Raw genomic sequence first — 27,913 nt, 5'->3', positions numbered from 1 at the left:
GCGCCGAGGAGGTTTCCTTCCCCTTTAAGAGCTCATGCTTGCAATTCATTTTTTTTTTGTGGATATATTCAGTCTTAAGGTGGCAAAAGCAAATCTTTTTCCAGTTATGTCCAACAGAAACCAGAAAGTGCAGTGTTGAAACTGCTAATAGCTGGTAAACCATTATAAATAATTAAAAGGGTATGCACATTACAAAAGTACTCAAGAAAAACACTTAGATTAAGTTTACATTCATGTATTTATTTTTTGGGGTTAAATCCCCTTACAGAGTACGGCCCGCAGCACAGAAAAGCTAAACAAACCCTGCTTTCACCTGCAATTACACTTAGAGATACTTTAAAAACACTGAAAACGTATTTGTGCACATTTCTTTCATTTGGCAAACAAATTGCTGTTTTTTGGGTGGAGGACCCCTTTAATCACTAAAATATACAACAAAGTGAGTGAGGCCTTTAGTTGTGAAGCTCTGGTTGATATTTGCTGGCCGGTAGCACTGGAGTTAATTCCTATTACTTCCCTCTCGATGCACCGGAGGTAAGAACGTTCCAGTGGGCCGTGTGCGTTTCTCTTGTTGGGAAGAAATAAACATCTTTCCATTCTGACTTGTCATTTCCTTTTAATGCATTAGAAACCCAACAGACTGCATTTAAGGCTTCTCAGTTCCCCACGGTGCTAGAGCAAATGTAAACAGGATATATATACAGTATATATATATGTGTATATATTGAATCCATTAGAGATACTAGGCAAACATGTTCAACTGAAAAGCCTGTCAATATTTCAGGAACCTTGAAGAATCATAAACAGACAAAAAATTTATTTTTTTTTCCACCTAGGTGCTTCATGCTAGAGTCCTACGCAGGTCCATTTTTGGAACCCGTACCTGCAACCTGGACCCACATTCTTACCCGATTGGACCCGCAAGTACCTCATCCACAACCCAGACCCACTGACCATCAAGAATCAGGAAGTGCTGTCATTGAAAACAGGAAGTGACGTCATCGGAAGTAGTCGTGATCAGAAAAAAGGAGTAAAACCCACTATTGAGAAGACCCGCAGCCTGACCCGTGTCTATACCCGCACCTGGAACTTCTAACCGCAACGTACCACAGGTTTTTGCGGGTAACCGACCCGCTGCAGGACTCTACTTCATGCTGCCCTACTGTGCACAGTTAACACTGAGACTGTCTTATGTCACAGGCAAATTGCTATCATTGCTCATTACTAAAATAGTCAAAGATTTTATTCATGTTTATTACCACAAAAAAAAGAAAAAAAAAAAAACATACCGAGCAGAAGGCCACCGGAACACACACTGAAAAATATTATGGGCCGGCTCGGAGATTTACATGGCAGGGGGACATTGTTTCTTGTAAAAAAAAAAAACAATTTAAAAAAAGTGTTAGGCTCCAGCCTCCTCACAATGGATGGCAATAATGAAAATCAGCAGGCGTGAGAGTGGCAATGGATTTATTTAAAAGTCTGTTTGCAGGGGCAAAGATGCTGAGGACACGGGTCATTTCCAACTAATTTAAGGTTGTTTCTTTGCCTCCCTCCCTATGAAAAAAATATATATAAAACCAAAAAAAAAAAAAAAGTTTCCCACGTGGTTCTGCAGGTTGGGGGTGAGTCACACTAGTGACCCTTTTTTGATGACCCAAAGCCTGAGAAACCCATGACAGCAGCCATTTCATCATCCTCTTCAAATCCCAGATCTTCTTCTGCTTTTCGCTTTTTCTCCCTCTGCTTCTCTTTCTTATATGCTCGTGCTTTTTCTTCCTAAAGGAGCAGAGAGAACAGTTCAAGAATGGTAAGTAATCGAGTGGACTTTTAGGAAGCGCCTCTTTGGCGAAATGTCGGAAGCCTTTATAGGTGTTCAAGAGAGAATACTCTATGAATGGCATTAGCTTTACACAATAAAATATGTCCCTCTGTACTTTTATCTACATTCACCTTGGCTGGTCCCAAGGGCCTAATTTTTGCCTCAATCCTGCCCCGGTTGAAAGTCCTTATTTAGAGAAGATATGTTTGGATTTCATCATTACCTACTCATGTATACACTAGATCACTATGTAAATTCCAGGATCTATAGATCCTACATTTCTGGTCTTTCCAGTATTTACTGGCAACAGAATGCTTTAAGATTAAAAGAGTCCAGCATGGAAAGGGGTTTACAATTAGTTATATTTAGTTCATTAAGACTGTGACTTATGAACCTCCCATCATACAGAAAATAAGTCTTTACACCTTCATATAGAAATATGTGATAATAAAATCTTCATGTTCCATAAATTACTGGATGTAAAGAGAGACTATTTCTCTTGTCTGCAGAATTCCTGTAAAATGATTAGGCCACAAGCACTCGGGGTTCTTTACTCGCAGTATCACTGAGGGCATCTGACCACTGATGCTTCTAATTAATATTTGCTTGTGGAATTCCAGGCTTAATAAGCATACCTCTTCCCGGAGCTCTTTCATGCGCTCTTCGAAGTCGTAGTCCTTCTGCTTTTCTTCCATTTTTTTCTTATTAACCTCAAATCGTTTCTTGACTTGATCCAGCGTTGAGCGTTCTACTCTCATGGACATTCCCAAGTTCCTTTGATCTGATATAGAGTTAGTTTGAAATTAAAATGAGAACTACCACACACCCTTTTATTTATTTCTATTATTTATAATACACACAAGAACATATGTCTATGGGCTGCACATTTCAATGAACTCTGATAAAGCCCTTATATAAATGTTGCATGCTGCTCAAATTAGTTTTAAAAACTTCCTCATACATAAATCTTTAATAGTTTGGTGACTTTTCTTTTTTTTAAAGCAGGATTGCCTTCAAAAGTCCAGTGTTTTTGACAACTTTAATGCATTTCCCGCATACCGGATATGATGTCACTGACATAAGATTGAGGAGGATGTAGCTTTGTTTTGTCAGTTCGCCTGGTCTGAGGTGGCGAAGTAAACTTTGGCGAAAGAAGTAACGTTCTGAAAATTCACGCTTTACTGAATTTGCGGAGTAACGAGCTTTCGCTAGAGCGAAAAGTTGCCTGTCCCCATAGTCATAGACACAGAATGTTTATTTTTCCACTATTGGAAACCATTTGGTCGCTGCTCAACTGCAAAGCGGGTGGAAGGACATATTAGGGGACCAAGCCACTCAAACAGTGCCAGAAATGTAACTTTCAGAAGCAGACAACTCCCTGGGTTTCTCACATATACAAACATAAAAAATATTTTTATTTCTAGAGATGCAGAATAATGCTGGACATACACTTAAAGATCTGCATGTTTGCCGAGGTCCAAGTGATATGCCCACTTTGAGGCCAGTTGATAGTTGGACAAGCCCTCTGGAGAGAAGCCAATAAAGAAAGACTAAGTCGGCAGCTTTTATTGGGACATTAAGTGCACGTTGTGTGTGTAAAACTGTTTTCTGGTCCTTCTGTTCATTTACAGTAAGTAAGTTGGGTAAAAAGATAGCGGGACACTCACAGTAAAATCTGCTATCAACCTACAGTGCAACTTCGCACTAGAAATGACATTTCCCAGCATATGGGATCGGCAGGACATTTTCTCTGTCTCAGGACTAGTTTGTTCTACTGTAACATTGCTGCTACAATATGCATGGGCTCATTCTATGTCAAGGACATTCATTATCTTCTTGTCAACATATACGATACAGCATGAGTTTAGGAATCTTTTAGGGTCAGGGCACACAGGCAGATTCAGGGAGATTAGTTGTCCAGCGACAAATCTCTTCTTTGGGGCGAAATGTGTCGCCTGCCTTCCCGCCGGGTAAAATGTAAATAGCCGGTGGGATGGCAGTCGACGCAATTTGTTTTCCGAAGTTTCCTCGTCAAGCAACTTTGGGCGACTCCGGAAAACGAATTGCGCCGAGTGCCACCCTGCCGGCAATTTACATTTAAGCCGGCGGGAAAGCAGGGGAGGTGTTTGGGGAGATTAGTCGCCCTGAAAAGAGGAGATTAATCTCTCTGAATCTGCCTGTGTGCCCTGACCCTTAAGATAACCACTGCAGGAGAATTCAGGTTGTTCGTGGTGGGGATAGTAAATCTGTCCACATTTAAAGCAGCAAATTAGGATTTGCTGTCAATAGATGCAGTAGTTGCCAAACCTAAGAATGGTTGATTTGGTGCATGTCAAAAATGTGGGACCTCATATCAGTTTTCAACTATAAAAGCTGACAAAATCACAGGCAGTTTCTCAAGAACAACTTGGTTAGCCAATTATGAGCCCATTACAGTAGAGAAGAGGGAGGCCCCTGAACAAGCAAGACAGCTAGGGACATATCTTTGTCCAACCTGAAGCCCTCCAGCTCGTTACAGTTCACAGCAACCCTCTGGAACCTTTCAGCAGTGAGACAGTGGGAGTTGCAGTAGGTCAGCTGCTGGCTGCAAGTCAAGTTGGACATGTCATTTATACAGCACCACTTTAAAGAGATTTTACACCACTTCTCTCAAAGAGGCCCAGAGCTAATTCCTTTTCTGCCATCGTCCAAACCATGGACAACTAATTTGATATGAAGACCAGGTTTTAGGGCTCCTGCACCAGGCACAATAGAAATAGTGGGCAGCAGAACTTCTGAATAATTCAACGTAGCATGCTCACTGTATTACACAGTCCAGCTAGCACTGTCAGTTATTCAATGCAGCTGAAACTTTGCAAGTAACTAAAAGCAAATGCTCTTAAATAAAAGCAAATTGATTAGACAGGAGTCACCGGCACCTGTTCTTTCAGATAAAGCGCATTGCATTTGTTCAAATGCACAGCCTTCAAAGCAAATGTCAAAATGTCTTTTTCTCGTACGCCCTTCACTGCTGAACAATCACCAATTAATTACATGCGGAACACTCAGGCGTACCCGGGGATTTAGCAGTTTTCAGAATTATGATTTACATTCCTAAACAAAAATGTTTTACATATACGTATCTCAACAGCCACAATGAATAGAGGGCTCTAAAGGAGATTGCAGCTGTTTTTACTGAGGTACGAAGTGCAACCTAACTCGAAATAATGACTAAACTTATGGACAGAATAGCAGTATTTCAGGCTCTCTCTGTAAAAAAAAAATTAAAATTGATTTAAAAGATTTATTGATATTTATAAGCCAGGTCACATATTAGGATATAATACACAAAAGCCATGAATATCTTGTAAATTATATCCTTATAAACGGTGAATAGTAGTGATGTGCGGGCCGGCCCGATACCCATTGGTCAGGTGAGTTCGGGCCGACCTCGCACTCCTTTTCGCGGGTGGCGGGCAGGTGCGGGTTAAGCTCTTCTATAGGTCTCCCTGACTGGTTGTGGGAGGACGCACCGACCCGGACGTCACTAGTGACCCATTGTTGGAAAATATGAGGATATTAGAAGTAACCTCGGAGTTCCATGACCTGTATAAAAAGAACTCGGTTTTGTGCTTTTATATGGTCATGAAACTCCTCGGTGACTTATATTTTACAATAGGGGGTATTTTATTCACTATATAAAATCATCAGCTGGTTAATTTTTGTTCACAACATACTGATCCTCCTTTACCAACTATGTTCCTAATCAGTCTACCGACAACAATTTCCATATTGGGTTTATAATTATACAGGGTAATTGGCTTATTTGAATCCTATGCAGTGCTTGCGTAGGTAAATTAGATTAAAATCTATGTTTCAATCCTGAACTTAATTCAGATGCAGATTGCATGACTGTATCGAAGTAAGTGCAGCCAGCAACACACATCAGAGTTGCTTATTGATGCAGCATGGGCTTGTGTACTGTAGGTGTTTCATTCTATCCACATGTATACTTGTGAAAGGATCATACAGTGTATACAACTGCCGCTGATTTCTCCGCCGCTTTCTTTAAATGTAAAACACACTTACGTTTTTTGCCATTGATATGGTCCAAGAAGTTGATTGAATCTTTCACCACACAGTCACAAACATTGCAATAGTAGCTGTGGAGAGAAAGTGACAAGTGTTTTAATTGTGTTCTAGGTTTCAGTTTAGCTACATGCAGTTTACATAGTGGGCAATGTTCATTTGGGGTCATTCAGGAAGAGAGAATCAGTGACACTAAGGCTCAGTTTTTATGTGCAAAACTACCATGTGTGTTGACTCCAGTTTTTGTGGCTAAAGTTATAAAAGTGTTTGTGACTGGGCCCTTGAACAGTGGGGTTTCCAAACCTGTCTCACAGCGCATATCTGCAGGCTCCATACATAGGACATTAAAGCTACCATTGGGCCCATGCGTGATCATTAAAAGGCTCTGTCTATTGGCCCAGCACCACATACAGAACCAATGGAGACAGTTGTAAATAAAGCCACAGAGCACAAGAAGACTGACAGAAATGCTGGGGAAAATGGTTCCTAAATGACCCCTCTTATCTAACTCAACACAAGTAGAATCTTAAATTTTAGTGGCTGCTGAAAGCTGTGCGAGTGTTACCGGCAGTTATTTCTGATAAATGGGTCTAGAGGCCCTTCAATGTTTATGAAGTATGTCACATCCAAGGCAAGCAGTGACAATGTAAATATCCTGATTAAGAATGTACTGCATACAATAAGCAATAGGATCATAGCCCCGTCTTCTATGAGTAAAGGAAACCAAATGCTACAATATAGATGCTTAATCTAGAACTGGGCATGTGCACACTATGTACTGAATAAAAAAAATTAATATGCCTAAATATTACCTAAATGTATAGATTTGTTATTTGGTTACTTGTAATAAAGAGATCTTTTCAGGAAATGCACGTTGCATATGAAAAATGGTGAACAATGAGAAAATGTAATAAATTCCTAAAACTTATTGCACATGTTTGACATGCTATAACCTCCTCTTCCAATTAAACATAAAGGGAGCTCAAGGTCGAACAGAAAAATACTTTTAGGGATGCGCTGAATGCAGGATTCAGTTTGAGATTCTGCCTTTTTCTTCAGCCGAATCCTTATGCCTGACTGAACAGAATCCTAATTTGCATATGTAAATTAAGGTCTGGAAGGGAAAACAGGTGACTTTTCATCACAAAACAAGGAAGTAAAAAAATTATTTCCACCCCCAATTTTCATATGTAAATTAAGATTCGGATTCGGTTTGGCTGAATCCTTCAAGAAGGATTCAGTCAAATCCCAAATAGTGAATTCGGTGCATACCTAAATATTTTTGAAAGCCACTTAAGTGGAACTTGTGTTAAAGGAGAAGGAGCGTCACCAATCACCGGGGTTGCCAAGAATGAGGCTACCCCGCCCCCAGCAGTGATTGCATTCACTTTACCGGATACCCCATCAGCAGAAAAAAGCTCCAGCCTAGGGTTCTTCCAACAAGCACCACAGAGTGATCCTCTTTCTGCTTCTTCCTTCAAAAACATATAGCAGATGACACATCCAACTTCACAAACCCATATCCCATATTCAAAGAAGAAAAGCCCATTAGGACAAAATGCACATTGGGCATTGACATCTGGAACTTACAGACTCAAAGCTTACCTTCATTTTTACCTTACCCCACTGGCAGTGAGACTTATCTTGGAGGTGTTGTTCAGCCTGATCAGTTTTCATACAATTTGTTCGAGAAGGGTTGACTGGGTTTATTAGCTATTCTTTCCTTTTTTTTGACCACCAGAATATGGGATATGGTTTTGTGAAGTTGGATGTGTCCTCTGCAATAAGTTTTTGATAAGCCAGCATACGCATATGTATAGCCTTGGGCATATCCAACAACCCAGTACCCGGGTACCAATTAACATTTTCAGTGTAGGTGTTATTACAGTTTTGTGATGTGGTCATATTTGACTTGCCATTGAGTCTATTATCTGCCCAGCATGTGGCTTATTTTAAGGTGTGGATGTTTTTAAAATATATTAATGTTCTATTTGATATGTTGGTATTTTGTAGCTCCTTATATTGGGGGATTCTTTTCTCTTTTTTTGTAATTCAGCCATAACCACAGAGACACACACACGGACTAGGCGTTTCTACTGTACTGGAATTGCATTTTGGTATGATCTACTAATTTCTCTTCTTCCTCCCCCCTTTAGATATGAAGTTTTCTCTACAATTAGGAATGCACCTGAAATCTTTGTAGAAGATGCAGCCGGATACCTAACTGAATCCAAACCCTAACTTGTAGGTGTTAATTAAAGGAAAGAGGGGAAAAGAGAACTGCGTGAGTAGAACTCAATTCAATTTTTTTTTGATTTCCATGTTTGTGTGATGAAAAGTCACGTGTTTTTTTTTGGATTTAGTTCGGCCAGGCACTTGGATTCGGCTGAATCCAAATTCTGCGGAAAAAGGCCAAATCCCAAAAAGAATCCTGGATTTGGTGCATCCCTATCTAAAATTCTAATGGATAGACTCATATGAGGAGAGCTACAAGTCTCTACACGAAAGCTATATCTATGATACAAGAATATGTTCTGTTCTCATCATTTACTGTGCTGCTTTTATTGTACACGATGAATACACAGATGTAGAAAAGAGCAATTCAATTATTCAATAGCTCCTAATTACTCGGTTTTACATGCAAACCCCAGTGCTGAGTAAACACTTGTGTAAATGAAAACTTTAAAGGGATACTGTCATGGGAATTTTTTCCAAAACACATCAGTTAATAGTGCTGCTCCAGCAGACTTCTGCACTGAAATCCGTTTCTCAAAAGAGCAAACAGATTTTTTTTATATTTAATTTTGAAATCTGACATGGAGCTAGACATACTGTTGGTTTCCCAGCTGCCCCAGTCATGTGACTTGTGCTCTGATAAAGCTCAGTCACTCTTTACTGCTGTACTGCAAGTTGGAGTGATATCACCCCATACTTTCCCCCGAGCAGCCTAACAGAACAATGGGAAGGTAACCAGACAACGGCTCCTTAACACAAGATAACAGTTTCCTCGTAGATCTAAGAACAGCACTCAATAGTAAAATCCAGGTCCCACTGAGACACATTCAGTTACATTGAGTAGGAGAAACAACAGACTGCCAGAAAGCAGTTCCATCCTAAAGTGCTGGCTCTCAGAAAGCACATGACCAGGTAAAATGACCTGAGATGGCTGCATACACACCAATATTACAACTAAAAAAAAAAATACACTTGCTGGTTCAGGAATTCAATTTTATATCGTAGAGTAAATTATTTGCAGTCTAAGGGGCAGATTCACTAAGCTCGAGTGAAGGATTCGAATGAAAAATACTTCGAATTTCGAAGTATTTTTTGGGTACTTCGACCATCGAATTGGTTAAATTCGTTCGAATTCGATCGAAATCGAACAAAATCGAACGATTCGAAGTAAAAATCGTTCGACTATTCGACCATTCGATAGTCGAAGTACTTGCCCTTTAAAAAAAACTTCGACCCCCTACTTCGACCCCCTAAAAGCTACCGAAGTCAATGTTAGCCTATGGGGAAGGTCCCCATAGGCTTGCTAACCTTTTTTTGATCGAAGGATTTTCGTTCGATCGTTGGATTAAAATCCTTCGAATCGTTCGATTCGAAGGATTTAATCGTTCGATCGAACGAAAAATCCTTCGATCGTTCGATCGCAGGATTATCGCTAAATCCTTCGACTTCGATATTCGAAGTCGAAGGATTTCAATTCGAGGGTCGAATTTCGAAGTATTTTTTACTTCGAAATTCGACCCTTAGTGAATCTGCCCCTAAGTGTAATTTAGATAAAAATCATGACAGAATCCTTTTAAAGGGAAAATATCAGCGATATACTGCTGAAGCTCAGGTTGCTTTGTATTATAAACAGTACTTTCAACAAAGCATTTATAGACAACAGCAGCTAAAGAACAAAGCAATATCTTTAGACATACTGAAATCTGCTCAGACCAAACACAATGAAACAAGGGCAGATTTTTGGGGTGAGAAGGCCAAATGCCTGGAATGTCCCTCAGCTGGCCCCAATCGAACCAAAAATCAAGGGAAATAGTATTTATTGCCTGAATGTGTGCACTGCTATGAGTATATGGCCATATTTAACTTGATTCCCCTTATATTTAAAGATATACAACTGTATTTGATGAGTGTGGTAATATTATACTGTATATTTCTATATGCATTCAAATATGTGTCCATTAATAATTAGTGGATATATACAACAATATGTTTTGGGCTTAAAAATGATAGAGAAATGCTGCAGATACTGATTTTATAGAACCACTGAAGTGTGTTGCTAGTTTTGCACCAGAGTTCCTGCTCTAATTTTTGATTGATTTGAATAAGAGACTGGAATATGAACAAGAGAGGCCTGAATAGAAAGATGAGTAATAAAAAGCAATAACAATAAATGTGAAGCCTTACAGAGCGTTTGTTTTTAGATGGCGTCAGTGAACCTCATTTGAAAGCTGGAAAGATTCAGATGAAAAATGCAAGTAATTAAAAAACTGTAAAAAATAATGAAGACCAATTGAAAAGATGCTTAGAATCTGTCGTTCTATAACATACTAAAAGTTAACTCGAAGGTGAACCACCCCTTTAAGGTCAGAATAATCATAAATCACATTGTATTTTATTGACCAGGACTGAAAGTGAGACTCTCCAATGCAAGCCTTTATGGTCTTTAACTGTAAGTTCCCTTTTCTATTTATTTCCATTTTACAGTCATTTAACACTATTTTACTAGCGGAATGCCACTTATTGAGCTGAAGTCTGCATAAGGCTTGTCAAAACTCAGTGCCTGACAAATCGATATTTAATGATACGGTACATAATAAACAATCAATCTATAACGGCTGTCCAACAGAGGCTCATAAATCAACAGAAATGTCAGAGAACGAGCCATTATATTGGTTTTATAGCACATACATTGGTGTTCGTTTATGGAATCTTCAATATAAGGAAACATTTTATATAAAGGGGTAACCACAGGCAATTTCATTATTATAAAGGGAATTAGCCTGATTTTCAACAAGATCAACACGGAACAAGAGCAGGGGGCAGCACATTCAGCAGTCTTATTGCTTAGTGGAATTGAGTATTACTTTATGCTGCTCTCACTTTGAGAACTACCGATATCCCCTTATATTGTTGTGGGAAGAATGAGTTCTGTGTTAGTGAACTGTGGACATTACAAATATGTCTTAAAATGTGTCTTATCGACATGTTGGTACTGAAGTACTGATGGGGCTCCCTTTCCTAGTAGAGCTCACTTAAATAACCGATTCCAGTACAAACAAAATCTAACAATGGTTTTATGGATGTAGATCATAATGGGACAACTAAAAGTAGACCTAGCATTAGTAAAGTATGGGCACTCCTGCCTTAGACCAATGTCACATCCTTCGCTTCTTTCTCTCTGATGTTGGCCTGTAGGCAAACAGAAGGGTTGTGGGCAAGAAAATGCATAGTTTGGATATCTGCTCGTGTCTGTACACAGGCCTGTGCAGCGCAGAGAGAGACTGTAGAGCATAGGACTGTGCATAGACTTCTCTCCAACTACAGAGAAAAAGCAAGCAGAGGAAAATGAAAATGCCTTAGGGAAATGGCCTACCGCACTTTGTAACCCACTCTTCATACAGGCAAAGCAGCAAAACTGCATGAAAATATCGGTTTTACCTGCAGTGATTTACATAGGGAGCAATGGTATCTTCAGGTACTGCAGGGAGCGAGATCTCTTGAGGGCAACAAAGTGATGTCTGCCATTGCCCTTAAACTCAACAGGAGGAAGTACTGTTTCCCTAGGCTAAGACAATTTGGGAAAGTAAGAACATTTTCTGCCTCATGTCAAATATATGTCTGTCTGTTTGAAAAATGGATTCCAGTACAGAATTCTGCTGCAGGAGCTCGGTTAACTAATGTGTTTGGGGAGGGGTGGATGTCTCCGTAACCATACCTTTCCCATCCTATTATGGTCCATACCACCTGGCTCACCAAAAAATTAGGCCTCCCTTTTCCACCATCACCAATGACACATAGCAACACCTACCTGCACTTTTAAATGCCGATTCGCTGAATGATCATATTCCTTGCCACGTTATATACTACTTACCCTCCCATATCAGACTGTGGAGTGGTCTTTGTAATGACAATGGTCTTTCCCAGCTTGGACTCCAGGTCCACCTTATAGTCTCTGTGTCGGAGTAATTCTCTTTTAATGGGTTGTACAGGTTTGCCTAGAAAACAATACATGGTGTGTTAATACAGATGCATGATTTTCACTGTATATAAACAATGTGATCTGGCTTTCGTGAATCATGTGCCACCATATGCAAGGGCTGTGCAAAAAGTGAGGAGATAAAAAAAATAAAAAAGACCAGCACAATGGTGTGTTTTAAATTGCCCAGTGCAGAGATTTCCTAAAACTCAACATTTTCAAGCAGTAAGGGCCTGAATGAAATTGAATTTAAGAATATTTCAATTTGCAGTTATAGAGCCTTTTCTGCCTCCTTCACATTGAGCTTAGGGTGCATGAACACAGATGTTTTTGTGTTCTGGCATGTCTCAACAGTGCGGAAATGAGGACACACGTGTGCAAACAGTAAAGACTGCTCACTGAAACCTATGATTCTACAGACTGACAGCACTAATAATTGTAAAAATGCTGCATAGAAACACAGTTTAGAACTAAATACTATGTCCTCTCTTTCTCTCTGCAGGTCAGGGGCACTGCTATGTACCAGACTGCCACTCAGAAAATACTTGTAGTTGTGCTTTAAATTTCCCAATGAAATCCTGGGTAACCGTGCAAAACCGCCTCCTTCTGTATTTTTGCATGACTACGCAGAATCGCTGCATGTAAAGTATTTTACATGAAGTGATTCTAATGAATGCAGAGGGGTAGATATTTTGGGGTGTTTTATCACCCATGAGACGGATGACGTCCTGCTCTGTCATGGCCTTGTCTGAGTAAAACACTCTGATAGGCTGCTTACATGAGATGCCCAGCCTATCAAATTATCACACCCCTCAGGCCCGGTTTTAAGATGTGAAGTAGTCACCTAAAGACCAATGAAATGTACAGTATAGCAGCTAGGTACATAAGACTAAGGGGTTATTTACTAACTCCAAATGGTGTTTTGTTTTTTTTTTACTATAAAATCTGAATTTTTAGTGGGAAAGAAAAAAAAAATCGTGATTTATTATACCCCGAGGATGGAAAAAAGTCAGAATCCGAATCAGACCTTTTGAGGTTGCATATAAATCAATGGGAAAAGTCCCAAATATTATATAATATTATATAATATATATTCCGAAAAATTCGTACATTAATTTCTTTTTGAGATTTCTTCAGGTTTTTCCCCCCACAAACAAAATTTTCGGGAAAGTGTATTAATAAATAAGGAGAAAAACCCGTGCAGATTTAGTCAGAGTTCTTTTCATAAAATATTGAGATAAATTCAGCCTTTAATAAATGGGCCTCTAGGTGTTCAGATTTACAATAACCTCAGTAGAGGTCACTACATGCACCCTAGTCCTCCTCATGTCGATCATTACATCAGTAAGTGAAATTTAAAATAAGAAAAAAATATTTCTGTGGGCAGACTTTTTCAAATATAAATAAGTATATTTCAGGCTTTATTCTAGACCATTAGATTTGGAAGGAGGAGCACATTTGAGGAGTACTGCAATTGGTATTCTGCTAGCAGAACAAGGTGAAGTCAATCACTGACAGAAGGCGAACCATAAAAATGTAAAAATGACCCAGTCAGATAAGTAGGGACATGTTCTTGGTGGATCCTTGTGATTTTTAGTATATGCATGGTCTGTTCTGACACCTGAATCCATCATAAGGATTAACGGCACTCGAGTAGATACCACAGATTATCCCTAATGTTCTATAGCCGTGTATATGGCAAGGTCAGATTTACAGCTGCAGTGACTTTGGCCACACATTTGCATTAGAGCAGCACAAAGCTGTATTTCCATTTGAATTCTGTGACATGCCTAAACAATAATGATAAAGAAAGCAACCAAGGAAAAACACAAGAAAAAAGGGCCTTTCTGATATGGAGGAACTCTGTCCACTAACCTTTCTAATCAATGTATTGAGTGGCATTAGCACTTTTCTTTGTCCATTATAATAATAATTCAACCTAACATATCAGAGAATGTCAACCTGTCACTTACACTATTACATGTGACCGCTCAGCTTGCAATGGATCCCTCTGGAGATTTCACCTCTCTTGCAGACACCTAGGCCTACTATATTTAACAGCTATGTACATATCAAAATGTTGCTTGTTTGCTGTAATCCTTACCTGATTTAGAAACATTATCTAAACCGAAACATTTCCTCCCCCAAATGCTCTCTTTATATTGTCAATATCATGCTTTATTTTGCTGCCCAGGACCCTTTGGTGTTAAATCATCTCTGGAACATACTTTGAGCATTTCTCTCTGCACAGTTCTTGCTCTAGTTGGAGGAAAACCATATTAACTGTGTAAAACTTCTAATATTGGACCTTATTGTTACACTATCCAAAAGACTCAAGACCAGGATGCAGTACTGCTCCTTTGAAGGAATTTTCTTCTTAGACCTCATCCATTTTTTCTGCCCATTGAAGCCCGTAACTTATACAAGAAGTGTTAATAAGCACTAAGGGGCAGATTTATTAAAGGAGAATTCATCTCCTCACTCTCAGCCTAGCTGCCCCCCCCCCCGGGGGGTCTGCCCCTAATTTTCTACTTAACCCTCGGTGCAGATTCTGTCCTCAGGAGTTCACAGCAGCCATCTTCTTTTCTCCATTAAACATAAATTAAAAAAAAACATTAAACACTAAGCGGAAGCAGACCAGCATGTACGACACATGCGCACTTGGAGTAATATTCCTGTCCTAAACAACTGCGCATGCGCCGAAAGTCACGAGAAAATTTCGTGACTTTCAGCGCATGTACAGTTGTTCGGGGCCATAACATAACTCCAACTGCGCATGCACCTAAACTCTGTGCTGCTTCCAAAGTTTAACGAAGAAAGAAGATGGCTGCCGTGAACAGAAACTGCACCGAGGGGGTAAGTAAAAAGTTAGTGGCTAGTGGGGGGGGGGGGGAAGCTAGTCTAGGGGGGGGAGGAGGTAGGGGGGGTCGGGTTTTGAGAGGGATAGTGAAGATAAACTTGATCATTTCAGAAACGGTACAGAATTTCTTATTTCAGTATGGGGAAGCATATATTGATTTTTCATTTTCGCAATAGTTCCCCTTTTAGATGGTATAGTTTCAAGCACATTCATTTTTCGGGGGGGGGGGGGGAGGTTAAACCCCCCTTTAAAATTAATTATATAACACTGCTCAATCAACTTCTTTACTTATACAATATAAAAAAAATACAAACCATCTTTCTTTTCTCTTTCTTCTGTAATTCGCTTCTGTGCAAGTTTCTCATAGTCATCTTTGTCCCACTTCCGACGGAAGTCTGCATTTTTCGACTGTGGAAGAACACAATATACATATTACCTTTCAGAAAAATGACAAGACTTCAAACACAAACTTGACATGGAAGGCACCCAAGAAGTCCCCCATCAATCAGATCACACAGTAAACCCCACACATGAAGGCGTATTACAAAAGAGATCTTGATCAGAAAAAACTAGAAAGGAAAAGCTACAATGAAACAAAAAGTATAAGTAAAAACCAGAGTACAAAGTACACCGTGAAAAACTAAAGAACAAAGATCAGGGCTGTGTTATAAAGCGTAATATAGAGAATAAATTATTTTCACATAAAAGGGTATCAACACATGATCAATGCATTTTAGTGTAGGACACATTATCACGTTGAATTCAGGGGTGCCACTAGGAAGAATAAGTATACCATCTAATGCTGAATTTAAACCTATCCACTGAACAGAGGTGCAGCCAAACAAAAATGAGCCTGCTCTAGCAATTGGATAGGAGCTTTGCTGACTTTGAGACATACTGGGTAAATGAAACCCCGTAATTTTGTAGGCAATAATGTAAACTATATGGTGCTTGTTTTACTTTCTGCTGTAAATGAATATTGTCTTCAAAATTAGCCTCAATTTGAGATCCGCTTAGATGTTCTCTGGTCCCCATTTAAAATGAAGGGTTGGCGTGTTCTAATGGTCTCTGCCAGAAGCACAGTAGGAGGGTGGACAACCATTGACAGCCCTGCAGTTACACAAGCAAAGACAGGCTTCAGTTCCCTATCAGGTCAGCCTAGCTGCTGATTGGTTCCTATCCTACAGTGCAGTGTGCCGAGTGCCGCTGGCATTGCCTGGGAAAGGAGGCAGCAGGAAGTGGAACACATGGACGGGAACAGAAGGGTTTTTGCTTTAATTTTCAATAAAGTAACCAGAAACACTACTTTTTAAAGCACATTCCTTCTATATCGAAAAGAATTGAATGCACTGGCACATTCTTGTATTTTACATATGTCTGTTTAAGTCTCCTTTAAGTTGCTGAAGATTAAATTGCAGTGTCTGTTTAGCAACTATTTCATTTTCACAGAGCTACTATGTCCATTAGTGGCTACTTAGCTCCTTTGTAAGTTTTTACAACCCCACTATGTCCGTTTAGTATCCTGCCTTACAGGAAGAGTATGGACATAGTGGGTTTATGAAAACTAACTAAGGAATTTACACTGGGGGTTTGTAAAGTAGCCACGGTTTATTTGGAGCAGCCTGCTATACCTAGGTTGAAGTTTTAAAGGATAACTGTACATTATCACAAAGGCATACAAAGTGCGGCCAGGGGGTCAATTGCAGCCCCTTTTTTAAATTTACACCGGCCCGCAGCCTCCATCATGAAATTACTAATATGCCCCCCAGCACAGTGCAATCAGATATCACGTAGCAGTAATATTTGGGCACATTAATAAAATGATCTGCCACTTGGTCTATACTGCTGCCTGTGTGCTGAAGGTGTTAACAATAGACGCATATTGGCACGTAGTTACGTGCCGCTCTCGCATACTTCTTTAGGGCTGAAGGTGCAATAGACATACTGACGTGCCAGTACAGTAAACGAAAGAAGTATGCGAGAGCTGCGCATCACCAGGCCCGGATTTTGTGCTGCTGCGGCGCCCCAAGGCCACTGGGTCCTAGTGCCAGCACCTGTGCTCGCACCGCCCGTGCGTGAGCGTGCGCATGTGTCTGAGCAGTGGGGATGATGCATACAGGAGTACGCGTCCCCAGTGCTCCCTTGGATTGAGGCTAGGAAGCATGCCGCCCCTAAAATAGTGCCGCCCTAGGCCTGGGTAGGGTTGCCACATGGCCGGTAGGTAAAACACCTGCCAAGGACGGTATTACAAATTTACCGGCAATGTAGCTGCCGGTAAATTTGTAATACCCTTAACAAGACCCCTTGGCCCACCCCCAATCCCTTGGAAACTTAACTTTTTTGCTCCTCCTGTCGATCTCCGGGACACAACCCGCCCTATTTTATGTCACAGCACCTCCCCCTCTTACATCATGGCCTGCCCCCTTTTGTTCCCGCCTCCAATTTTAGGAAAAGGTGGCAACCCTAGGCCTGCACCTTTGTGGCCTCGCCACAAATCTGGCCTGGGCGTCAATACGTGCCAGTATGTGTATATTGCTAATACCTTCATCACACAGGCAGCAATATAGACCAAATGGCAGATCATTTCACTAATGACTAATGTGTCCAAATATTACAGCTATGCGATTCCTTGTTTAAATGAGGGGTGGAAAATAAGTCCAAACAGACTCCACTTCCACACATTTTCAACTCACCAAATCTGGCCCTTGTTGCAAAAAGTTTGGACACCCCTGGCATACAAGGATGGTGGTGGCTTTTAAATGAGATGTTGTTTCTATCCTATGTGTTTAACCCTCTGGTAAGTGTAAAGGGGTGTGATAGTGAACTAGTCCAGTTGAAATCTATTGACCCATTGCAATCCATATACTTTCCTTTCTCCTTGCTACATTTATACATTGTGTATTGTGTACTGGTTCAGGCCTGTATTTACTTGGTTTATTGTTAAACTATTCCCTATAGAGATCTGATAGCAACAGAACTATAAACTTTTAAACGTAAGAATCCAGCTAAAAATTCAGCTAAAATGAGAAGTGGAAAACAAAACGTATTTGCGCTTAGATATTGTTAGGACTATGGCTGAAAAGGTGATACACTTGTACCCTATAACTGTAGCTTGTACAAACTAAGATATCATTAATCCTTATTGGATGCAAAACCAGCCTATTGGGTTTATTTCATGTTTACATGATTTTCTACTAGAACTAAGGTATGAAGATCCAAATTTTGGAAAGATCAGTCATTTGGAAAATCCCAGGTACCGAGCATTCTGGATGAGTCCCATACCTGTATAATATAACCCAATTATACTGTTACTGTTCTGAGAAATCAAATACACATTGGGGAGGGGTGAGGGGTCACTCCTCATATCCACCCACACTTTACTCACACACCAGACCAAGAATTTGCAGCAAATAACAGGAAGCGTTAAATTTACTGGCTGCTGAGAGGTGTAGATCAGCTTAAAGGAGAAGGAAACCCCCTGAGCACAAAAATCCCTCCCCCCCTCCCCTGTGTTGCCCCTCCTCGCCTCTGGCCTACCTGTCCCCCCGGGCAAATGCCCCAAACTTGTTACTCACCCCTCTGCGCAGGTCCTGTCCACGGAGTTCACAGGCGCCATCTTCTCCCTGGATTAATCGGCATCTTCTGGCGCATGCACAGTAGGAGCATTTACCGGTACCGAAAGTCACGAAGTGAAAAACTTTGTGACTTTCGGCGCAGTACATCTGTACTGGTAAATGCTCTTACTACGCATGCGCCAAAAACGCCGGTCAAAGCAGGAAGAAGACCGCTCGGGAGAATATGGCGCCTGTGAACTCCGTGGACAGGACCTGCGCAGAGGGGTGAGTATCAAGGTGCATTTGCCTGGGGGGACAGGTAGGCCAGGGGGGGGAGAGGAGGGAGGGATTTTTGCGCCCAGGGGGTTTCCTTCTCCTTTAAAGGAGTGGTTCACCTTTTCGTTTACTTTTAGTATGTTTTACAATGGCCAATGCTAAGCAACTTTTCAATTGGTCTTCATTTTGTCTTTTTTTTATAGTTTATGAATTATTTGCCTTCATCTTCTGACTTGTCGGCTTTCAAACAGGGGTCACTGACCCCATCTAAAATCACATGCTCTGTAAAGCTACAAATGGATTATTACAACTTTTTATGACTGATCTTTCCATTCAGGCCATCTCCTATTCATATTCCAGTCTCTTGTTCAAATCAATACATGGTTGCTAGGGTAATTTGGACACAAGCAACCAGATTGCTGAAAGAGCTTCTAAATAAAAAGCTAAATAACTCAAAAACCACAAATAATAGAAAATGAAACCCAATTGCAAAATGTCTCAGAATATCAGTCTCTACATCATACTGAAAGTTAACTCATTTAAAGTTATTTACAACTGCTTTGACACATGAATGCAAAAGGGAAACAAATGGGAGCTGGTTATTGTCCCTGGTGCACTATAAAGACAACATACACTCTGACGCCCTAAGGATGCTGGATGTTGTTTTTTTTATAGAAGCTAGAACCCCCAAACGGAAAAGCAATTTCCAAAACCTTGTGTTTGTGTGAAAGCGATCCCCAACGGAGAATAAACAGTGGTTCTATACAGATCAAGCCCTCCATACTCACTCCGCTTCCCGACGCCATCTTGCCCGGCCCAGACCTCTTGTCGCGCTGAATGACGTCAAAGGGAAGACGCTTGTAATGAGCCGCCTTAGTTGCTATGCTCAGCCTATCAAATGACAGTGACTTCCGTCTGTCAGCGTGCGTCTCGCGCCATCTTTATTTTGGGCACATGGTCTGAAAACCAATCTGGTTTATGGCTATTAAAGAACGAGAGACAGCGTGAAACTTCATATCGTTGTCGGCAATTATAAAGGCAAGTTGCATTCTCCGTTGTATCATTGTACATTGTTACAGACAGTCCTCCATCTGGATCATAGAGTAGAGAAGGAGCACAGACACTGCTGAATGGGGGGTGAAGGTGACATGTTCATTTGAACAGGCTGGGATGTGCTATATACTGTAAATCAGTGTGTGTGCAATTGGACACCCAGCAGCAGTCTCCATATTGCCAAACAGCACGTTTTTTCTTAGAGGGGTTCACACCCCAAAGTTTCTCACTGAAAAAATGTACTGCCATACAAAAACAGAGGTGTCAGCTTCAAATGGTACAAGTCTCAGCTGGTGGGAGGAGATGTAGTCCCTTTGGTGACAGATACAAAGCTTAAAAGGGTTGATCACCTTTAAATTAACTTTTAGTGTGATGTAGAGAGTGACATTCTGACACAATTTGCATTTTTTATTATGTGTGTTTTTTTTTTTTTAGCTTTTTATTCAGCAGCTCTTCAGTTTGCAGCAATTTCAGCAATCTGGCTGCTAAGGTCCAAATTGCCCTAGCAACCATGCATTGCTATGAATAAGAGACTGGAATATGAAGAGCAGAGGGCCTGAGTAATAAACCGTAAAAAATAAATGTGTAACTTTACAGAGCATTTGTTATTTAGATGGGGTCAGTGACCCTCAATAGAAAGTTAGAAAAAGTCAGAAGGTAAATAAAAAAAAAAAAAAATATATAAAAAATGAAAGACAACTGAAAAGTGCTAAAATGGACATGGGATCTTCAACCTATCTCATCTGGGCAGGCAGGAACTCTATGGCAAAGGGGGCCCTGCTATATAAAAAAACTTGAAAAAGGTGAAAGGGATGGTGCTTTGGTGAGTGTGGAGGGTTTGATTGATAATGGCAGAGCTGGGCAGGGTGGGACTGGGCCGGCAGGACACTGGGAAAAAACCCGGTGGCCTCCAGCTCTTGTGGGTCACACCGGCCCAGATCCGTGGCTTCTTCCTGCCGCAACCTCCCTTTGTTGGGCAGTCGCGGCAAAAACATTGCGCGCACACACGGCGCAGTGCGCCGACGCAGCAGGGGGGTCTAGAGGGGGGCCCTGAGACAGCAGCCCCGATGGCCCCCCCAGTCTAACCCTGAAGCTGAGCATAATTGGGGAGTGGCCACGGCAAATATGCGAGCATTGGGGTGGGCCTTGCTTGTTAAGAGCATATTATTCTTTTACTCAAATCAAATAAAAAATCTTTATTGTTAATATGTTTATTTCAGTATACTGAAATTTCCGTTTCACCCAGGCCCCCCCTCAAAGTGCAGACATAAAACAATATATTTAAAATTACAAAGATAAAAACCTTCACAAAAACTTAAAAGAGAGGAAAAATATGTACTATGTTCTGCTATAGCTCTGTTTTAATTGCTGACAGGACCCAACACCCAAGGAACCCAGGTCTCCAGTGGGATAATAATCTGGGCTTCCTGAGGAAGCGCCTTGCTGATTTAGTTGCATAGGGCCTATGTTTACTGGTTTTGGCCCTGCTCGCAGGGAATTCTGGTAGCAAAAATTCTGTAGCACCTCCAAGTTCATACTTATAAGTCTTTTGTCTTCTAGTAACTTTAGCAGAAAACATTTGACGTAAGCAGTGGATAATCAGGAATTATCTTTTGATGTAAATGTTTTTGTTTGCAGAACCTGAGGTGTTGGCTCTGGAAGCTGGATTGCAGTTTCCCATTAAAGAACAGAACACTAGGGAACTTGAGCATGTGGCAATTTCATAGTTGCATGAATACCAACGAGTAATATAAGTCATGGGATCACTAAGATCATTGTCGTCATCATGTCGGGCACTGCTGGTTGGCAGGAGGATTTTGGCTCGTGTTACATCTGTTCCATATAGACTATATCAGCCCGGTGATCAGGTAGGTGCTCTCTGTTATTCAGTAGCATCCCTAAATTGTAGCCATAATGAGAAAGGCAGTGACAACAGTTGCTTTGTGATGTTACCTTCCCTGTGGGAGCAAAGTGATTTTTACGGCAAGAAATCAAACAGGAACAGTAACACAAAAAATGAAAGTGTTGACAGTAGTAATGACAATAGAATGTACTGTTGCCCTTCACTGTTAAAATGGGTGTGTTTGCTTCAGAAACACTACTATAGTTAAAAAAGCTGCTGTGTAGCCATGGGGCAGCCATTCAAACACAAGACACACAGTTCCGAAGAATTCCATTGTATATTACAGAGCTTATCTGCTTTGTATCCTGTGCCTTTTCTCCTTTTTCAGCTTTGAATGGCTGCCCCCATGGCTACACAGCAGTTTGTTTATATAAACTATAGTTGTGTTTCTGAAGCAAAGATGCCCTGTTTCAGGTTACCTAAACACCTATTGATACCTCTGTAAAAAAGTTGCAGAATTACAGTTGATATTGCGGATTTGTTTTCAGTCCTGTATAGAATTATAAATTCTCGTACTGAAGTAAGAAACTTTCTAAATACAGTCAATTAAAAATGTTGCATTGTTTCTGAAATAATCAAGTTTATCTTCACTATTCCTCTCTCAGCATCTGTTTCTCTTCGTTCTGTCTTCATTCAAGAGTTGGGTGTTGGATGAATGCTCCAATATATCTTATAGGGGGGCTCCTTTTGCCTAGAAGATGTATTATAGCTCACTCTATTAAAATCACCAGAAATCATGTCTCTCTACATGCAGGATTTGTGCAACAGGCAGTTATTTTGTTAGAGTTTGATTGTACTGTACTGGAATCAGTTATTTGAGTGAGCTCTAATTTATCTGCTAGGAAAGGATGCCTCCCTATAAGATATATTGGATCATTCATCTGACACCCAACTTTTAAATGAAGACAGAATGAAGAGAGGAATAGTGAAGATAAACTTGATTTCAGAAATGGTACAGAATTTTATAATTGGTTGTATTTAGAAAGTTTCTTATTTCAGTATTATGAAGCTTATATTAAATTCTCCCCTTTAAGTTAATTGAATAGTTATTCGATTTATATTTCCAGGCCACAAAAGATGCTGTTGAAGATGTAATTGCCCAAAAGGGGGTGCAGAAGAATTTTGTCCTAAAAACACCAAAGGTAAATATTCCCCAGTTAACAGATATAGTGTGTATTTGCAAATGCTTGTAATATGTATGATCAGTACATTCTGATGATAAGTGTATCTTTTTTAGGGCACACATGATGTTCATCCCAAACAAATGGCAATCCGGGAGAGAATTCTCTCCACAGTTGTGGATTGCTTTAAGCGTCATGGAGCTGAAACTATTGACACTCCTGTGTTTGAACTGAAAGTGAGTACATTAGTGTATGTATATTAGTCTAGGCTCACAGTCAGGCCTCAACATATACTGTAGGTGTTTGCACATGAATTGGCATATTTATAACTATCTTTAGGGACAGACCACCTTTGGCGCTGTAGAACTATAAATCCCATCATTCCTACTGTTGTAGGAGTACCAAACCAGATTGCTGGTACAGGTATGGGATCCATTATCAGGAAACCCATTATTCGTAAAGTTCAGAATAAGAGGAATGTCCCATAGTCTCCATTATAATGCAAAAATGTAAAACCTATTTAATTGTTCTCTGTAATAATAAAACAGTACCTTGTACCAGCTAAGATATAATTAGTCCTTATTGGAGGCAAAACAATCCTGTTGCATTCATTTAGGGGCATATTTATCAAGGGTCGAATTTTGAATAGAAAAAACTTCGAAATTCAAATTCTAAAAGACCAACCGAAATTAAGTCAAAGTTTTTTTTTGGTCGAATAGGTCCGTATTCGGCCGAATTAGAATAGTTCAAATTGAAATAATAGCGGATCAAATTTCACCAATTGACTCCAAATAGGTTCTAGGAGGTCCCCCATAGGCTAAAACAGCAATTCGGCAGGTTTTAGATGTCAAATGGTCGAGTTCGAAAGAGACAGTACATGATAAATTTCGAATTTGGACTATTACCTAGTCGAAGTACACTAAAATAGCTTGAAATTCGAATTTTATTCATTTGAAAATTCACCTCGACCTTTGATAAATCTGCCCCTTAATGTTTAAATGTTGCACCCTTGGTGAAAAAACTGCTGGGTTAAGTAAAAAGTGACTGAAAACCCTGTCAGTTTTTTTGGGGGGGGGGGTTCTATTTTCAGCAGAAAATATTTTTTGCTGAATATTTATTACCTTGAAGCACCTTTGTGATCAGTTTACAATTTTGGATAGAAAATCTTCTGTGTTGCGAGACAATTTTTTTATTCATACTATTGCAGAGAAAATGCACTTCCCATTTTAACCAGCAGGTACTGCCATAGTACTCTCACTACTGACTGACCAGGTACAGGTATTATCCAGAATGCTTGGGAACTGGGGTTTTCCGGATATGGGGTCTTTCTGTAATTTGGATCTCCATACCTTAAAGCTAATAAAAATTATTTAAATGTTAACCAAACCCAATAGGATTGTTTTGCCTACAATAAGGATTAATTATATCTTAATTTGGATCAAGAACAAGGTGCATTTTTATTATTAAAAATAAATCCTTTTACAGGACATGAGATGAGTTGTACAAAATACTTTATGAAGTGAAGTACAGTATATTCATTACGTTTTGTGAAAAGGCAAAGATATTCAGGTGTTAAGGCAGGGTTCAGTTCTTCCTTTGTGGTCCTAAAATTGTTCTAGATTATAAACACATGGTTGGAACAATCACACTGATGGCCCCGGTGCCAATGCTCAGAACATAACAGAGGCCATTGCAGGGAAGTGCATCACCACACTGGAATTTTCAAATGTGCCTTATATATGTTGTGGAGGGCTCTGAAAGGGCCAAATCTCATCTTACATTTGCCAGTGTATGGCCATCTTTAGTCTTACTGCCGGAATGTACAGTGTAAGAGAAGTGCTGGGCAGATATTAGATGTTGTGTGGATTTCATCAATTATTAAAATTTACATGCACTAGCTCAAAAATGTGTGGTATTGTATCAGGAAAAAGTTACATTTTGTTTGCCGGCATTAGAAAGCTGGATAATGGATCCCTAGAGTGAATGGAGGGAGTGTAGGGTGGGCCTTTCATTCTATGGGGCACATTTGCTAAAGTGTGTATTTTCTCTTCACCAAAGTTCACCTCACATCGCCAGATGTATATTCACAACACATCTCCATATTTACTAAAAATCATTCTATTTTTCAAGAGAAATATGGTACATTTTCGCCTGGCATAAATTCTCTGTGAAAATTCACCAGTATATTTCCCCATACAATAGTAGTGGGGAAAATTCTATAGAGAATTTTTTAGCAAGGAGAAAAGTAGCATGGAAAGGGCAATGTAGATTGTGATGTAAAAGTGTCTGCTCTATCTTTATAATGGGAGTTTGCCAGCCTGAACCTGGCAAAGTACACTTTGGCAAAAAAGGGTACTATTCGCACTTTGATAAATTACTGGATTTTCGCTACAGACTTTTCGCTGGAGAAACTTCGCTAGAGAATTTTCGCTGGCGAAGCGGTGCGAGACTCCTGTAGCGCTGAGCTATTTCGCTAGCGAATTGTCCTCTTTGCCTTTTAGTAAGTTGGCAAGTTGCTGGGAATTTTCATTGACATATTTTATTCCCTTTAGTAAATGTGCCCATATGTACCAACCAGAGTTTGAAGCTAATTAGCCAGGTAGCATGCAATAGTGTAGGAGAGGCCTGATCCCTGGTAACAGGGTTGGACTGAGGGGCCCGGGGCCCACCGGGACTGCAGTCCAGGGCCCCCCTACAGGCCCCCCTACTGTGACGCGCCGTGTGGTGCTGTGTGGCACGCACATCCGTAGAGTTGGTCTGGCCCGGCTGGGGCCCATGAGGGTCGGGGCCCATTGGGTTTTTTCCTGGTGTCCCGCTGGCCCAGTCCGACACTGCCTGGTAAATAGGGCTTCAGTTTGGGAGTCTGGCTGTCTCTGTCTGGGGAAGCAGGATCTGCAAACAAGTAAGAAAACCTGCTTAAATTTCTGTGAGTATTTTATGACAAAACTGTGTTCTGTTTGTAGGGGCTGGGCACTAAGCCTCATCCCAGGTTATTTTGTGTTTTTCCTTTTTTAATAAAACTGACTGACTGTGGACCAGTTGTACACTGTTTTGGGCCTTGTGTCATTTTGTGGGTGTCTGAGCAAAAGTGAGCCCTAGGTGACCAACATCCCACTACCTGTAATCCCTACAATAGTTAAAGGGGTTGTTCACCTTTAAATGAACTTTTAGTATGTAGAGCGTGGTATCCTGAGACAATTTGCAGTTGGTTTTAATTTTTATTAGTTGTGGTTTTTTGCATTATTTAGCTTTTTATTCAGCATTTTGCCAGTTTGTAATTTCAGCAACCTGGTTGCTAGGGTCCAAATTACCCTAGCAACCAAGCATTGATTAAATAAGAGACTGGAATATGAATAGGAGAGGGTCAGAAATAGAAAGAAGAGTAGTAAAATGTAGCAATAACAATAAAAGCGTAGCCTTCAGAACAAGAAGGCAAATAATCCAAAAACTATAAAAAAAAAAAAAGAAAAAATGAAAGCCAATTGAAAAGTTGCTTAGAATTAGCCATTCTAGAACATACTTACAGTTAAATTAAAGGTGAACTACCCCTTTCAGTAATGCTTGTTTTCTGTACTATAAAAATTATTATAGTTTGAATTGCTACAGGGGTGATTTCAATTCACTACTGCTCTCATGTGTTGCACCTGTTTATAACAGTAACATGAATAGTGTATGCTTGAATTGGTTTATGAAGCTGCACCGCATCCTAGGCGCATTGAGGTAAAATTATCACTTTCATTTGTAGCAAGCAAGGCCCTAGATGAGCGTGAGGAAAATTCGCTATGATTTGCCCAAGATTCCAAACTACTGGTTTGCTTTGCTATGACACATCTATGTGCGACATATGTAAAATAAACTCAAATTTGTAATATCATAGGGTTCATGTTTTGGGCACAGTTTGAGAATCAGAAACTAAGAGTCATTTTAATTGGTTTGGAAGCATTTTAATATTGAAATGTATTATTTATAAACCTATAACATTAGGATAGTTTGCCGGCATGTAGTGTTCTTGGACTGGTTTATAGATAATTATGAATCTAATTTGCTGTGTTGTGTCCCTCGAGGTTCCCATCACCCTTGTAATCTCATTCATCATGGATCATTTATTATTTATTTATTCCCTGCAGACTTGTTGGCGCATGCTAGATATTGCTACTTATCATTTTATTGCTGGCTTGGAAGCTTTAAAGCTGCCATTAACAAATATTTTATTCCGTGAAGCCAACGATGTATTTGTAGCTCAGAGGGTCTGAGCTGTGTTAGTCCTGGATAAAGCTATGTTGCTTATGTATATGAGAGGGCCCGTATTTTGGCTTATTTGTTCGCCCGATAAATTGAAAAGGCGCAGTCTCCTTAGTAAATAATTTAGATTTGTTCTTTGCATTGTGTAGTACAGTTTATATCACGCGTCTGTTGCAGGAAACACTGACTGGAAAATATGGAGAAGATTCGAAACTGATCTATGATCTGAAGGACCAGGGCGGAGAGCTGCTGTCATTGCGCTATGACCTAACTGTATCCTTTCAGTAAGTTTCTCTTCCTGTCTGCTCCATAATTCCAATTACAGGAAGACAACACATCTCCATTACTCATCATGTTTTCTTTAGTTTACTTTATTTATTGTGTTTAACCCTTTAAGTGCCAGCAGAATTTTGCATTTCATTTGCGATTTTTAGTTTACCTAGGAAAACTATACATTGTTTTGAGTTTTTGTGTATTTCCACTTTTGGAACAAGATTTAGAGCTCTTAATACCAAAAAAATGGAAAATTGCACACATATAGGGATTTATATCAGAAAAAAATATTGTAAATATTTTTAAATACAAAAGAACTCCCAGCAACAACAAAAAATACTCCCAGCAGCAAATTGCCGAATTTCAAAGCACGACAGCAGAATATGGCATACTTTGGATTCCAAAGCCAATAAATCCTGGAACAGTAGGTTTACCCCAGGAAACCATGCATATTTTTGAAAAATACAGATTCTGTCAAATACAAAATGGGTAACGATGTCTTTCTACTCCTAATTACCAATCATCAAAGC

The 27,913-nt window shown here is 40.1% G+C and overlaps 2 protein-coding genes across 2 annotated transcripts in view; one reads left to right on the top strand and one right to left on the bottom strand.

Moving 5' to 3' along the window:
- Nucleotides 1-224: 224 nt before the first annotated feature.
- zmat2.L (zinc finger matrin-type 2 L homeolog) lies at nt 225-19,619 on the bottom strand. The gene is given in 6 exon segments (NM_001095182.1): nt 225-1,779; nt 2,458-2,603; nt 5,891-5,964; nt 11,997-12,120; nt 15,276-15,369; nt 19,580-19,619. Coding segments are annotated over 6 exon segments (600 nt in total). The 5' UTR covers nt 19,598-19,619; the 3' UTR covers nt 225-1,635.
- An 82-nt stretch (nt 19,620-19,701) lies between these two features.
- hars1.L (histidyl-tRNA synthetase 1 L homeolog) overlaps nt 19,702-27,913 on the top strand; it is a 28,058-nt gene continuing 19,846 nt past the window's right edge. Inside the window, exons 1-5 of the mRNA XM_018252050.2 lie at nt 19,702-19,829; nt 21,483-21,712; nt 22,815-22,889; nt 22,985-23,104; nt 27,288-27,383. Coding sequence (XP_018107539.1) covers nt 21,602-21,712; nt 22,815-22,889; nt 22,985-23,104; nt 27,288-27,383 — 402 coding nt within the window. The 5' untranslated portion in view covers nt 19,702-19,829; nt 21,483-21,601. The remainder of the gene's footprint in view (nt 19,830-21,482; nt 21,713-22,814; nt 22,890-22,984; nt 23,105-27,287; nt 27,384-27,913) is intronic.

Source organism: Xenopus laevis, chromosome 3L (assembly GCF_017654675.1).
Source record: "Xenopus laevis strain J_2021 chromosome 3L, Xenopus_laevis_v10.1, whole genome shotgun sequence".
Lineage (NCBI taxonomy): Eukaryota > Metazoa > Chordata > Amphibia > Anura > Pipidae > Xenopus > Xenopus laevis.
Note: the sequence above shows the minus strand (reverse complement) of the source record. Positions and strands in the feature narration are given on the sequence as shown.